The sequence below is a fragment of the Cibotium barometz genome, chromosome 51, assembly GCF_041138505.1.
Source record: "Cibotium barometz isolate CiBa-2024 chromosome 51, ASM4113850v1, whole genome shotgun sequence".
NCBI lineage: Eukaryota > Viridiplantae > Streptophyta > Polypodiopsida > Cyatheales > Cibotiaceae > Cibotium > Cibotium barometz.
This window is the reverse complement of record NC_141096.1, coordinates 38713501-38728664: the sequence shown is the minus strand read 5'-3', so window position 1 is coordinate 38728664 and position 15164 is coordinate 38713501. Positions and strand designations below refer to the sequence as shown.

Genomic DNA, 15164 nt, shown 5'->3' with positions numbered 1-15164 from the left:
CTCAATGAAGGAGAATCAAGCGAGTACAAAAATAAGGGGAAACGGAAGGAAACTTCCTCGGCCCCACAACCAAGTCAGTTAATGCCCCCTCGACCACCCAAACTGACTGAGACTCCCCAAGACAAGCCACGTGGGCCAAAAACCCTCAAGAAAAAGATTGGAACTTACCCAAACCCAGTTGAGGAGATTGAACAAGTGCAACACTTAAGGGGTTTGGTGGAAGAAACACAAAGAGAACTGGAGCCAAACCCGAGAAAAATCAAAATTCCAGACACAGTGTTTCCTACGCAAGTTCAGCCTCACCGGAACCATAAACCGTTAGCTATACCTAGTATCATTCGGGAAGAAAGTGAGGATAGGACATCTGGAAGTGGGCAAACACCCTTCTTGCTGGAAAGAATGTTTAGTGAGGGAATGCCTGACCCCATCGAAGAGGAAGTGATTCCATCTTCACCAGTCCCTAGTCAAGGGGCGATGTCTCGAAAAGTACCGTTGAATGTGTCTAAGCTAATGGATTTCATGTCCTCTGAGATCAGAACCACGATCATATCCAAATTATACGGAGATCCTGAGCTATTCTTAGCTCTTCGGGCATTTCTCAATGGAGAACTAAAGGCAGGGTTACCCCAATTTGCAAATATGGATAGACCCGACACACTGCAAGATGAAGGTGAACATTGGGATCTACAACCCAACTTTGATGAAGATTCGGTCGTGGAAATACCTGTGAACAAGTTGGGACAGTACTTTGAAGGGGACGAATCTAATGCCACCCTCCCCATTACTACCAAGGGATTAACTCTAAAGGGAATCCTTGATGGTGGTGCTGGAGTGAGCATTGTGACTAAAAACTGTTGGGAATCCATGGGAAGACCTCACCTCGAAGTCACAAACATAGTGGTTAAGATGGCAAACGGAACCATAGCTAAACCTATTGGGATGTTAAGGGACCTTAAGATCAAGGTCCTAGGATACAAGGTAAAACATACCTTCATTGTAATGGATTTCTCCAAGCATCCTATGTCATATCAAATGATCTTAGGACGTCCTTTCATGAGGGAAGCACAAATGGTACATGACTGGTCGAAAAACCATGTCTACCTACAATTCCAGGACTCTGTCATTCGAGTTGATCTTGAGAATGGTCGTGCGCATCCTTTAGGGAGCAAGGTTATCATTGATAATCGATCGGATACCACTGTTCACTCCGCCCCATTAAGGTATTGCTATACATGCAAAAAAGAGACTGATGATGGGAAAGATTCTCCTTATATGGATGTTCTACCGGGTATGACTGAGTCAGATAACGTGGATTGGGTACACCTAGCGGCAACCATAGACACATGGGGAAATAGAGGCACAAGCTGGGTAACACCTGAGGGGCAAGATATGCCACCGTTAGTGCCAATAAACATGATAGGTGTTATGCAGTTGACTCCTGATGGCGAGAACGTGGCAAACTCCACCGACACTGAAAGTAACGAAGACTCTGACCCATGTAACTCTGAGTATGAATCTCAAGAAGAAACTGACCCTGAGCCTGATGGGGGGGGAAATGAATCAAATATTCACCCAAATGTGGAAGCAAGGTGCTCAAGGCCTAGGACAGTGGCCTCCTGCAGTTCATCCGAAAGTGAAGATCGACCAAGTGAGTCCGAATCGGATAGAAACAAAAATCAAAAACTTGGTAAGAAGAAAACGAGACATAAGCGCCAACGCTATCGAGCTAATGTACGAACTGCAATAAACAAGGAAAGATCCACTGCAGAATGGCTTAGTTATGTAGGAGCCATTGATGCTCATCGGAAGATAGCGGATAATTGGGGACAATACCTCCAAAGTGTCATGTGGTGTATTCCGCAACCTCATGACGGCGCCCAATTAGAAATCGAAGAGAAGCCAAAACTAAGTCGTACTGCAAGAAGGCGACAAAACCAAGAGTTGGCTCAGCAGCAAAAGGAAGCGGAATTGAAAGAAAAAAGTCTGGCACAACAGGAACCAGTAGACTTACACCCCGCACCCGAGCATTTCAAATCATTCACCACAGGGGAACGTAAAGTAGTCTACACAAAAGCCCAACGAACGCCTACCAATGGGAGTAGCGGTGTCTACGATGGCCCTGCAGTAGTTAAGGAGATAGACTTAGCAGATCCGGGTGAGGAGTCTAAACCAGTTTATATTGCTCAAGACCTCACCAAGGCGGAAGAAGCTGCACTTACGAAGCTTCTTAAAGAATTCAAGGACATATTTGCTTGGACATATCATGATATGAAGGGTGTTCCACCCTCGGTGGTGCAACACACGATTCCAATGATTAGCACTGCTAAACCAGTCCAGCAACGTCCCTACCCAATGAATCCTAAGTACGCAAAGATTGTACAAGAGGAAATTGAAAAGCTGGTAAAATGTGGATTCATATATCCTATTGAGCACTCAGAATGGGTTTCTCCGATAGTCATCGTACCAAAGAAGAATGGGAAACTCAGAGTGTGCGTTGATCTCAAAAAGGTTAATGCAGCCACCAGAAGGGATCATTACCCCTTGCCATATTCTGAACATGTTCTTGAAAGAGTGGCAGGCAAGGAGGCATATAGCTTTTTAGATGGGTACTCGGGTTACAATCAGATCACAATTGCAGTCGAGGACCAAGCTAAAACAGCATTTATCACGGAGTTTGGAGTGTTTGCCTTTCGCGTCATGGCTTTCGGCTTGACCAATGCACCTGCAACATTCCAACGATTGATAAACACGGCCTTTAAGGAATATCTAAGGGACTTCTGTGAAGCTTTCTTAGATGATCTTTGTGTTCATTCCTCTTGGGACGAGCACTTGATGTGTTTACGAAAAATATTTGAAAGGTGTAGATTATATCGCATCTCCTTGAATCCTTTCAAATGCCAATTCTGGGTTAAACACGGAGTTATCTTAGGGCATATAGTGTCCAAAAATGGGATTTCCACTGACGAGAGTAAAATCAAGGTCATTCTGGAATTACCCCCACCCACCAACTACAAGGGAGTCCAACGCTTTATGGGCCATGTTGGTTATTATCGAAGGTTTATTCTCTTCTTCGCCGAGATAGCTCGACCATTGTATAAGCTTCTCATCGAGTTTATTTGGACCGAAGAATGTGACCGTGCCTATGAGCTATTAAAGAAGGCCTTGGCGAGTGCTCCAATCTTGAGAATGCCTAACTGGGATTTACTCTTCCATGTGCATATTGATGCATCAAACTTTGCTATTGGGTGTGTGTTAACTCAACCTGGAGAACACAAGCTAGACTACCCCATTAGCTTTGCCAGTCGCCAGTTGAACGATGCTGAGATGAACTACACCACTACGGAGCGAGAAGGGTTGGCAATGATATATGCAGTAAGGAAATTTCGTTATTACCTCCTTGCCACCAAGTTTGTTTTCTATGTGGATCATCAAGCATTGTTATATCTGGTAAACAAACCATGCTCCACAGGAAGAATCACACGATGGCTATTGATTCTTCTTGAATTTGATTTCACGGTTATTGTGAGACCTGGCAAGAAACATGTTATGGCTGATCATTTGTCTCGCATACCTAATGGTGAAGCTCCTACGGGGGTTGATGATGACTTACCGGACACTTCCTTGTTTATGGTGGAGACAATGCCTGAATGGAGTGAGAAGATTGTTAACTTTTTGGTTAATGGCTTTCCACCCAAGGAGCTTCGTAAAGATCTAGCTCGAAAGCTGATCAAAGAATGCGAACCCTATTGCCTGATAGCCGGGACTCTTTATAAAAGAGGAAAGGATGACGTTCTTAGGCGTTGTGCCCGAGAAGATGAGTATCTATACATTTTGCAAGAGGCACATATGGGTGTAGCCGGTGGTCACTTCTCAGGAGACTTAACTGCGCGAAAGATCTTACAATCAGGGTATTGGTGGCCCACTATGTTCCAAGATGCATCACTCTTTGTGAAGGGTTGCGATGAATGCCAACGATATAAGAAACCCCAGAGGAAAGATCAGATGCCCCTACATCCAATCAAAGTAAACCAACCATTTGAAAAGTGGGGTTTAGACTTTGTAGGTCCAATTAGCCCAGCGGCCCGAAACACACAATCTCGCTATATTATTGTGGCCACTGACTATATGACCAAATGGGCTGAAGCGAAAGCGACACGTAAGGCAGATGCGAGGACAACAGCCAAGTTCCTCTTTGAAAATATAATCACACGCTTCGGTTGTCCTTTTGAACTTGTGAGCGACAATGGAACGCATTTTATAAATGACGTGATTAAGGAGCTCACAACAAATTTCATGATATCCCATCACAAATCTACTCCTTATTATCCGCAAGCGAATGGCCAAGCCGAGAGTACAAACAAGACATTAATCTCTGTTTTGACAAAGACAGTTGAAGCTCATCGCACGGATTGGGATCTAAAGCTCACGACAGCTTTATGGGCCTATCGTACTGCGTACAAAGTGGCTATTAATTGCACACCATTCAAAATGGTATATGGCCAAGAAGCCGTCATGCCGTGGGAATTTGTCATTCCTAGTCTTCGTGTTGCTACTCAAGAGGGTTGGGATGGTAATCCCTTAGCAGAGCGTCTGTATATCCTTGAGCGACTAAACGAAGAAAGACAATTGGCTGTATACAATGCCCTTGTGGAGAAGGATAGAAGGAAAAAATGGTTTGATCGCCATCTAAAGGACAAGGACATCAAGGTTGGGGATAAAGTCCTGATGTATGGAGTGCGAAATGAAAAGAAGAAGCTCAAATATGCTGGTAAGGGACCGTATAGAGTATGTGAAATTACACCGCAAGGTACCATCAGAGTGGAGACTCTCGACGGAGTTGAAACCATTGGATTCCTTAATGGGAGTAAATTCAAAAGATACTATGACCCCCTGAGCCAGGAGGAGTTACACGCAATCCATCAAAAGAAGGCAGCTAAAGAACATGCTGAGCTTAAAAAGATACAAGCAAGAGTCGAAGCCAAAGAACGTCAACAGCGTGCTAGGAGACAACGAGAAGCCAACTTGGGAATTACGCAAGTATTTTTCGAGGAAGCAGAGGAGGATGCACTGGAATCTGACCCACCTCTAAGATACCCAATTGAGTTACAGAGTCCTTACGGGGAGGTGCTGTATAATGCATTATTGGATACAGGAGCTCAACACAATTTGCTATCATATGGCGTGTGGTGTCAACTGGGAAAACCACCTTTAACCAAGAGTTCTATCCAAGTCCAGGGAATCAACAAGAAGAAAACCCCTGTCTCAGGAATTCTGCACACTCCGGTTGCTTATGACAAGGGAACCATAATTCAAAGCTTTTTGGTTATGCCTACTGGTACCATGGGAGGGACTGTAATCTTAGGGCGCAAATGGATGATGGCCACCAAGTGCAATATCGATTGGGCAACCAGACAAGTCACAACGCAAGAACCAACACTAGGTCTGACCGCTCAAAATCCCGCACCTAAGTCATCCACTCAAATATTAGATAACGAAAAATCACAAAGTCCAGTGGCAAAACCATCTTCGATTGTTGGCCACCCCTCTAACGCTTCAATGCCAAGAGTGGAAACAGGCAAGGTGGTCCCTAAAGCTTCACTTACTATGCCAAAGAGTATATACAAATGGGTCCCCAAAGCTTCGTTAACAGCTACTTCCCCTGCTCAATCTCGTTCAGCCACCAAGAAGCCTCGTAAAAGGAAAGTAGCTACCCACCCGAGAAAGGGCAATGTAACATTGCGGTGGATCCCTAAAAAATTATTAGTAGCCCAAGGGTACTACGAGGGGAATGACCAGATTTGGGTTCCTAAACATAAGGTGAATCCCTCTACATCACCTATAAAACCTTGCAAACCAATTGTTGCCACCCCAATGACAATTCAAGACCGTGGTAAGGGAAAGGTAACAGAGTGCTCCGCACCACTTCCAGAGTTAGTTTGGATTCCCAAACGATATCGATCATTACCACCTAGCTCAGGAAGGGGGGAGCCACATGAAGCTTCTAGCTCCTCATGCCAGGCACACAATCATATAGAAGTTTCTACATGCTCTACACCTACTCTTGTCAACACCCAACAAAAAACCGATGAGTCTACGTCTCCCCTTGTAATAGTATCGTCGGAAACCATTTCCTCCATTCGTCAATGGGAGCGTACACTACCATCTCTACAATTGGATGTGGCCACAAGGGTCATAAAAAGCTATTTGCCCACATCACAACCTATGACCCGCTGGACAAATTGGTTCCAAGAGGCTGCAACATCATTGCAAATAATATGATCTACCCAAGGAAAGGGGGAGCATGTACTCACGCTCGACATTCTAATGCTTCCTCCTTAACCTTCTCCCCTGACCATGTAATTGCCAAATTCAAGGGGATGTATATATATAGCTTCATACATAAACAAAACAAAGAAAAGAAAATAAAAAAATAGTAAAAAGAGCAAGAGCACGTTAAGAGCAGAGATATCCGTATACAATCAAGAACTAGATTATCCTGTCATAAACCTACTGATGCTATATCTGTGTTTGCAGATATGGCAGATGCCCGATCATCATACACTTCATCCACTCCTACCTTTGGTGAGAGGTATCATCTGTACCTTTCTCAGATATTCCACATGTGCTATCCTGTAATTGAAACTGAATGGGATCATATAGATGTACTAGCCAGAGAGGAAAATATTGAGGAATTAGAATGGCTAATTCGCCTATTGACCATGACCGACCCCTACTCCGTAGAGGACATATCCCCGATAGCCCAATGCTTTCCTTTTCCACAAGATGACTATCCTCGCATGGTTACATTTTTGATGAGTTTATGTGGATGGGAAAATGAAAAGGAAATATCTGACAATGATGAATGGACGGATGAAACTCATGGCACTACTGAGGTTGATTTTATTTATTTGGATGATGCGGATAGAGGCTTAGCCTTAGGGCTAGAGCCAGGACTCTACAACATCCTCTTACCGTATCCTCAGTAGTAGTGTGGTGACTGGTAGGTAGGTTAGCGTTTCCAAGTTTTTTCTAGTTTAGATTCCTTAAACAAGTCTTGAAATTTTCACACTGATGTGCCTCTCGAGGTATAGTGCTTGTTAGTTGATTGTACAGGTTAAAAAGTTTGAGGTGGGTTCGCTTCCAAGTCCAGAGACTGCCGCAACGTTCATCAAAATATATCTACATCAAATTGCAAGCTGTCTCGTCAAATCAAGGAGATCTCCAATTACAGGTGTAATTCTTCCATACCCACTCTCTTTCGTTTTTACTGTTCAATCAATTGCATAAACTATAATGCATGACCACATGGAAATTATCAATGTACTACTTAGTTTTTGAAGTTGCTTGCATGCTAGTGTAAATCATTAATGAGCTTAACTTTATTGGAAATATTCCTAGGCAGCATGACGTCTTTAGTTAACCTTGGAATACGATTGTCTTAGGTCTAGGGTCAAACCATCTTAATGTTTGAACACCTGGCTGTGTGTGTGTTGACCTCTAGGACATAGATTTTACCCCTTGTCGAAAAGATGTAAGAACACATTTTAGTTCAGGAGCGAAGATCAAAACAAACTTTTTTAAAAAAAAAAGCCTACAATAAATGGCAAGACAAGTCTATGATGTGCTTTAATGTTGGCCTATCGCCTTATTGATACTTGGTAGGCGAGGAGTATTCTACTCCAGACCGATGCCTTGGTTGGTAGGGGGTAGCCTTGCCTAAAGTGAGCTAATAGATTCCTGGATAATGCCTTGTGTTAAACATGGTACCAGGATCGATGTTAGTTTTGCCTTAGGAAGGTCGCCATTGTGTATAAAAATTGTCATGTGCAAAAAAAAAAATAATAATAAATAAATAAAGGCAAAAGGCTCCTGTAACTCTGATGTTTCTTGTGTCCCTAGGCTCGTGGTAACTACTTGTTCTTAGAGTAGACATAGTATGGTCATCTGTTTATTTATTAAGCTTGGTTATTTTCCTTGACTTAGGCCAGTTATAAACCTTGATTAACCTTTGACACCTTGCTAACTCTTGAATTCCTTTCAATAATTTTAAACTCCTATTAATTTGCTACACTAGCTCACTCATGTACCCTTAAACTAAGTTCTAATAGCATCATCCATTGTGGTCTCACACGCTTGAATTTATACACTTTATATCTTTTGAATTCCAGCATACCTTCACTCTACTTCCCTGTTTTGCAGACGGTCTACCACAACAACCCTCTCGAGCTTACCATACCATAGCTTCCGAGGACGGAATCTACATCAGGAAGGGGGGCATGTTAACCCATGGCGGATATTGCGACATATTATATTTTACGTCATTAATTTAAATATTCTGAGTCATGGGCCGGGCTTGTCGGCACCATATGTTAAGGATGAAGGGATTGGGTGATCGCCGATGAGAGGCGCACCTTGGATATCAGTAGGATAAGGGTTAGGGTCGGCCGGCCATGTATGGGCGCCCAAGTGTGAACGGCCAAGTCACCTATATGAGTCAAATGTAACCCTAAAATCCTCATTCTCATGTGTTGTGAATAGAAGAGTGCCCTTGCCTTATCTCCTTGTTTTCCTTCTCCTGCGTGTGTGAGAGAGAGAGAGAGAGAGAGTGAGAGAGCGATCGAGCGCACTGTGTAGCGGCACGGCGAGACGGCGGAGAGGCGGTAGAGCGGCGACGGCGGCTCCTCCTTCACGGCTGCGACGCGGGAATCCTTCAAGGCAGCAGTTAAGCGGTGAGTGACACACCCTTTGGCATTCTGTTTGAGCTTCCTTCCCTGGTTGTATGCTTGTAGCCATTCGTGGCTCGCGTACGGTGTCTGGCAAGTCCCCAGCTACGACCTGTGCGGCAAAAGCGCACATGTAGACATAAGGGAGCATTGTCCTAAAGGGAGGAGGAGGAAGGAGATTGGAATAGCGTGGCCTTACATCTCCATAAACTTCGGTAAATTCACAACCCTTGCACTGACACTCGTAAATGACCCGGTTGACGTGTAGCCATGTTAGACTACTTTAGAGAGCCCCTGGACCTACCAAAGGCTCTTGAGTGTTATGATTAAGATAGTTCAAGAAACCCGTCATTGTCATAAACCTTGATTGAGTTTTGAAGCACTCAGTACAATGTGTGAAAGTTGTGGAGAAGCAACTTGCAAGATATAGATGTTGCTAGTGTGACAAGAAGAAAACGATAGATGATTTAAAAAAAAGCATAGCAATGGTGGGTAAGAGAATGATCTATGAAGGTGGGATAATACAGAGCAAAAATGATGTGAGTTAAGAGGGTTTTTAGTAAATAGGTTATACTATAAGAGAGGAAGGTCTAGTGTCTTATAATAGAGGGTCAATTTATTAGGGAGATGAGTATAGGGACACATGAAGTTTGCTAAAATTTGGAGCTGCCTTTATGAGCAGGTCATCCTTACGGCTTGCTTATCTTGGTCTCCACAATGTCCTTGTAGAATCAAAATCAATGCATAATACAAACTTAATTTTTTGGTTTGCTGGTTTTATGATTTTAAAAATGTAAAAAATGTCTATAGATTGAATTTTTAAAAAAGGAAATGGTCAAATTTAGGTGGGGTTTTTTCTTTAAGTTTCAACATGTGCAAAATAACTAAATGCTTGTTTTTTTAACCCATATACTACAAAGTGATATATCAAGCCACCCAACACCTTTAGGGCCTGGGTAGGGTTGTACCGAGCACCTTTAGTGACGTGGTAATCACACCAGAACAGGAGAGTAGCATGGACATTTCGACAACTTTATTGTAACGTTGAAGAGGAAATGGTACCCCTTTGGCCTATATTTCAGCACTAAATTTTTTTTTTTTGAAGAGACATTACTCAGACCACCCCATCTTGTGGAGGAGGGTTGAGGGGTAAAAATATCTAGTGAAACGATACCCCTTTGGCACTAAGTTTCTTTTTTGAAGAGACATTACTCACACCACCTCGTCTTGTGGAGCGAGGGGAGGAGGAGATTCGAACTCCCACCATCTTTGCCTAGAATGTTCACCACTAGCCAAGATGGCCTATGCTCCACCCCTCATTTCGGCACTAAGTTGACACAAGTGAAAATAACTTTGCTCAATCCCCCTAGGGTCGAGCTTGCCACAAATGAAAAGCAACAAACCTATACATAAACCATCAAAAGCCACGAATATCACACCCATCCAACCCCCCACACACACACGCTGAGTGAGAGAGAGAGAGAGAGAGAGAGAGAAAGTTGGTGCGAGTGGTGTGCGAGAGAGAGAGAGAGAGGGGGGGGGGTATTAACGTCGGTAAAATGCAACACAAGCGCATATACGACCAACGGTGGGACTTGAACTCGGGTGGAGAATTTTGGATGAAAAAAAAAATCTTAGTATCATATAATACGGATGGAAGAGGGTCAATTATTGCAATGTACACTCCATGCCATTTTGCCATGGCAACCAGAGTGATAAAATATAGAGTTTGAATATGGAGGAGAGACGAGCCATACACGAGGCCCAGCTATTACAACTGGGTGTGTAGCATGGTTGGGGGCGCAGAGGCCACTAGTAATCAGCTTGGCCTGGGCGAAGAGAGATTGTGTAATTTTGTTGCTTCCTTATTGCAATGAACAGGGTAAAACAATCACACAAATTGAAGGTAGATCAAGCTCCCTACTATTGCATTTTTTGTGTTTGATCTCTTTCTGGTTTTGTGGGCAAAACCTTTGTGAGATTCTACCCGCTATGGTGCTTGCTACTCATGGGACCTCGCAATGTGCTTTGGCAAAGCCAAGCCTGTTGTGTAGGCTGTCATACTCCACATGATAGTTTTGCTGTAACAAGTTGCCCAGCACTGAGAGACCTCCATGTGCTGGGCTCGCCATGAAGCCCAAGCATCTGAGGTCATCTGTTGGGCTCAAGAAATAGTTCTTTGATGGAGGCTTGAACACCGCATCGCCTTTAAACACAATAGAGAGCCTTGGAAGCAATGGATTGCTGATGCCTGATACATTGTAACACAGAGGAAGGCCAGCAGTGGGGGGGGCAAGAGGGTAGTCTATGGCCTTCTTGAAGGCTTCGACTATTATATCATATGCAGGTTGCACAAAGAAAGAGAGGGTGGTGCCTGAGTCAATGACTGCACCCCCACTGCCATCCTTATCTATGTCCCACACATCAGAAAGTATGGGTAAGATCACACCTTCAACCTCAATAGCCTCTATCCCAACATAGTAAAATGTCTCTGATAATGGGTTTGGCACAAAGGGTGTGTATTGAAGAGGGCTCTTCAGCTCTATGCCCAGATCATCCCCGAAAATAAGTGCACTGCTTGACCTTCTGTGGAAAAAGCTGGTAAAACAGTAGGAGAATTTGCTGCCATACATGTACCCAACTTGGCTTGTGAAGGAGATGGGGCCTTGGCCAAGGCCTATGACTCCCCCTACTCTAGTTATGCTGGGAGCTGTGTTGTTGGTGCCACAGCCGAAGGCAACATTCTTGATCCTAACACTCTTGCCAGAGCTAGAGCTCATGGTGACTGTATCATAGGCGAAGACACCGGTAGTTTGGGAGGAATCACTGTACCCATATGCATATGTGCAGCTTGTGGGGAGCTTTAAGCTGCATGAGGAGGCCCCTATTGGGGGTGGAACCAGTTCACATTCTTCAGATGAGCATGTGATGGGGGTAAATGTGGATGAGTTTTGTGCAAGAAAATTTGAGCTATTGCCTGCAGCTGTGGCATTGCAATCTCTGCACAGAGAGCATGGCACCCACAAAAGGTCGCTCCCAGTGTCTGCAATGAAGAGGAAGGGCTGGCCTGGGGTGCCAATGTAAATCTCAACAAAATATTGCCCTATGTTGCCCGGAAAAGAAGCTCCTGAGACAACTCTCCCTTGAAACTCTTCATAAATTGAACCCTCTGGTGATGGGGCTGGAGCTGCATCATCAAACTGTGCAGGAGATGGAGATGGGGTAATTGCCAAAACATCAGTTTTATAACTCTCATCATCAGCTGTGTACCCACCACCACCATCACCCCTTGCATTCTTCACAGAAGCATAGAACCCTCTTACCCTCATCTCATCCATCTGAATGAAGTCCTTGATCTCTTCGTCTCTGCTAGAAAACTCCCTCCTTGCAGGTGACTCCACTGCATTTCTGTGTACCATTCTGAGCTTCAAGGTGCCTCCTGCAGCCCCTTCTTCTTGGAGCTTTCTGATGCCCACCTGACTGATTTTTGGTGGTGTTAAAATCTCAACACCAGAATCTCTAGTCTCTGCAAGGTTGCTCCATCCCAATCTCCTATTACTAGGACTCAACGCGGCACTGCCATCTGCATTATCTGAGCTTTCTGCCATCACACCAATAAGGATGTAAAGGGCCATTGGAATGATGATCTGTTTGATGAAGACATTATGGTGCCGTCTACCACATCGGTTTCTGTGATCCATAGCTAATTTTCGGTTGCCAACAAATTAGCTAATCTAGAGCTAATCTTCGACTGTTGTTGAATGAGATGAGAAGATTGGGGTACGATGAGAGGAGGATGGATGCAGGGTAACGACAAGCATGGGTGGGTTGACAGTAGGGTGATCACAAGGTTCTATTTGCTGGTGAAGCTGCGAGCGAAGCGCAGAGAGAGAGAGAGAGAGATTATAGATTTGTCAACAATTGGGTGAAAATTAGGTGATTTTGTGTTATGTGTGGCAGGGGGGGCGGGTGTGTGTGTGTGTGTGTGTGTGAGAGAGAGAGAGAGAGAGAGAGTGTTAGCACAGTATTACTTTGTAATGGTACGTACATGTAGCAAGAGCCAAGGCTTAAAGAGAGCGAGAGAGGGGGTTTCGGTAAGGAGTGGGACAGATTAAAAGGTGGTGTGGGCGGCAATTTGCAGCGTATCATGTATGGTGTAGACTCTAGTGGATACCTAGCAGGTTCTAGCAGAGGCTTGAGCACTGTGGCAGTATGCGGGGCTGTTCAAAAAACTGTTAAGTGTGCCGGCCCTCACCTGATGTTGTACGTGAACGGTGATAGACGAGAACAAGTAGAGAGAGAGGAGAGAGAGAGAGAGAGGCTGGCCTGTCCTGGCTCTGGCTGTCTTTCCTTTTTGTTTTCAACTTGGAGAGACGTGGTGGATGTTGATGGCGTAGTCGGAGGGGGGTTGCCAGGGTGTTCCGGACTGTCTCTGTTATACGTGTTGTCTGGCGACAGCACCATCGCAAAACCTACGTGAGTAACGTGACTACGTCAATCGCCCAGTACGATGATGTGGCAAAGTATCTCAAATCGAGAAACTACTGACGTGGCACTATTTGCGTGTCTTGTCAATGACACGGACATTTGGAGCTACGCTATTGGCCAACTTCGGCATGCAGAGACATTCGGAGCTACGTTATTGGCCAACGTGGCAGCAAGGGAATCTGGACTCAGTCCGCGACGAGGCTATAGGTCTTTAAATATTATATTATATCTATCTATTAGCTATATATATAGAGACGCTTGCCCAAGCAAGCTGATGCTGATTGATGACGCCATGGCGGACATCGACTGCATAAAAGAGTTGCCCCGTACTGGGTTCTGACGCTGACGTGGCACGAAATTCAGCTCCTGATATCATGCATGTGAATGGCACCTGCATACGTGGCACGCGGTACTTAGTTTGACAAAAATGGTCTGCACTCTCAGCCTTTGAGTCTGAATCTGAGGAAAGGGTACGAACGTGCGCGTGACCGGCTGCCCCGCGGCTTGATCACGTGCACTTTCCAGCTGGCTGGCAAAGCCAGGGTTGTAGCCCGACGTGGCGCACCAAACGACCCTTTCTTCAACACGTTCCCCGCATCACGCTGCACGTACCAAAATGGCGAGTCATCCCATCGTCCATGTGGTGATACAAGGCCTCCCGACATTATAAAACCCTTCTCTTGAGACTTGCCCTCCTTTGATAGGCGCCCACCCACCATCCACACCAATTTTTAAGTTTCCATCCTTCCTGGCTCCCCCATAACTTGTTACTTAAGAATCCTCTAACTTGTTACTTAAGAATCCTCTGATAGGCGCCCATCATCCACACCAATTTTCAAGTTTCCATTCTTCCTGGCTTTCCCCATAACTTCTTACTTAAGAATCCAAAAATGATGCCATCGATGATAGCTGTCCAAGGTTACCATCTTCAACGTTGATTGTGGATAATGCACTACACTTCCCCATTCCCCATGGATTTGGCACATTTAGTTGCCAGTTGTATGATTGAACTCCTTCTACAATCACCTCCTTAGTTAAATGATTAAAGCCTTTAAAATTTGAGCTAGCTGCACGTTACATAATTGCCAAAAAGAGAAGTTAACATGATCAACAAAAACGTAACTCCTAAACTTCCGACCAATCCTCTAAACTTCCAACCAATCCTCTAAGTCAACAAAATTGTAAGACCTTTATTTTTTAAAGGATCACATGACATGACATAACTCCCAACCCTCCTATGACTTTCTAAGTTTGCGTGCAGGTAGCATACTGCATGTAACCGATTTTCCAAGTTCTCTTTAAAAATTGCAAGTTGTGTATAGTTAAGGGACTTCTTTCCACTTGCAAGTTGAAGGCCATTTGAAAGTCGTACACTTAAACAAATGATTAAATCACAAGTAAGATTTACCTTCCAAACTTCTAACTACCACCTTTGTATAAACTAAGATCATAACCTATTTTCCAAATAATAAATTTGTCACAAAAACAATATTCTTACAATGGCACCTCATTGAGCTTATGTACTCATATGCTTGAAATAACTCCTATGTTATGCATAAAAAATGTTCATGTTGCATTCTCAACATATGTTAAGGAACAAATCACCATGAAGATTTGTACTTCCCAAAAAATTTAAAAAACCAATGCATGTCTAGATAATACTAACATGCATATCATCTTAATTAAAATGAATGATCATTTTGAAAGTGATGTGAACCTGAATAAATTGACATTTAACTAAATATATAAAGGACTTATAAGAATTTCCACATATCTAGAATATAGCACATGTTTTTGAAAAGTTGAAAGATCATGAGCTTGTTCCTTCTTAGAAGACTTTTCTTTTTTCAAATTACAACTATCAATCTCATTATATAATCATTTAATAAATGACAAAAGACAAGTTCATGATAAGTATAAACAAAGCTCTTATGAAGGCTAACTAATCATTTG

At 43.8% G+C, this 15164-nt stretch overlaps 1 protein-coding gene across 1 annotated transcript; it reads right to left on the bottom strand.

Annotated features, from left to right (window-relative positions):
* Nucleotides 1-10336: 10336 nt before the first annotated feature.
* On the bottom strand, nt 10337-13425 carry LOC147609612 (aspartic proteinase nepenthesin-1-like). Its single transcript, XM_086787583.1, has one exon. It carries the CDS (start codon nt 12422-12424, stop codon nt 10730-10732), a length of 1695 nt encoding a protein of 564 aa, XP_086643709.1. The 5' UTR covers nt 12425-13425; the 3' UTR covers nt 10337-10729.
* Nucleotides 13426-15164: the final 1739 nt, after the last annotated feature.

Bases quoted from the DNA above. Each gene is read 5' to 3' on its own strand.
- LOC147609612 (XM_086787583.1), bottom strand. From the start codon at position 12,424: ATGGATCACAGAAACCGATGTGGTAGACGGCACCATAATGTCTTCATC.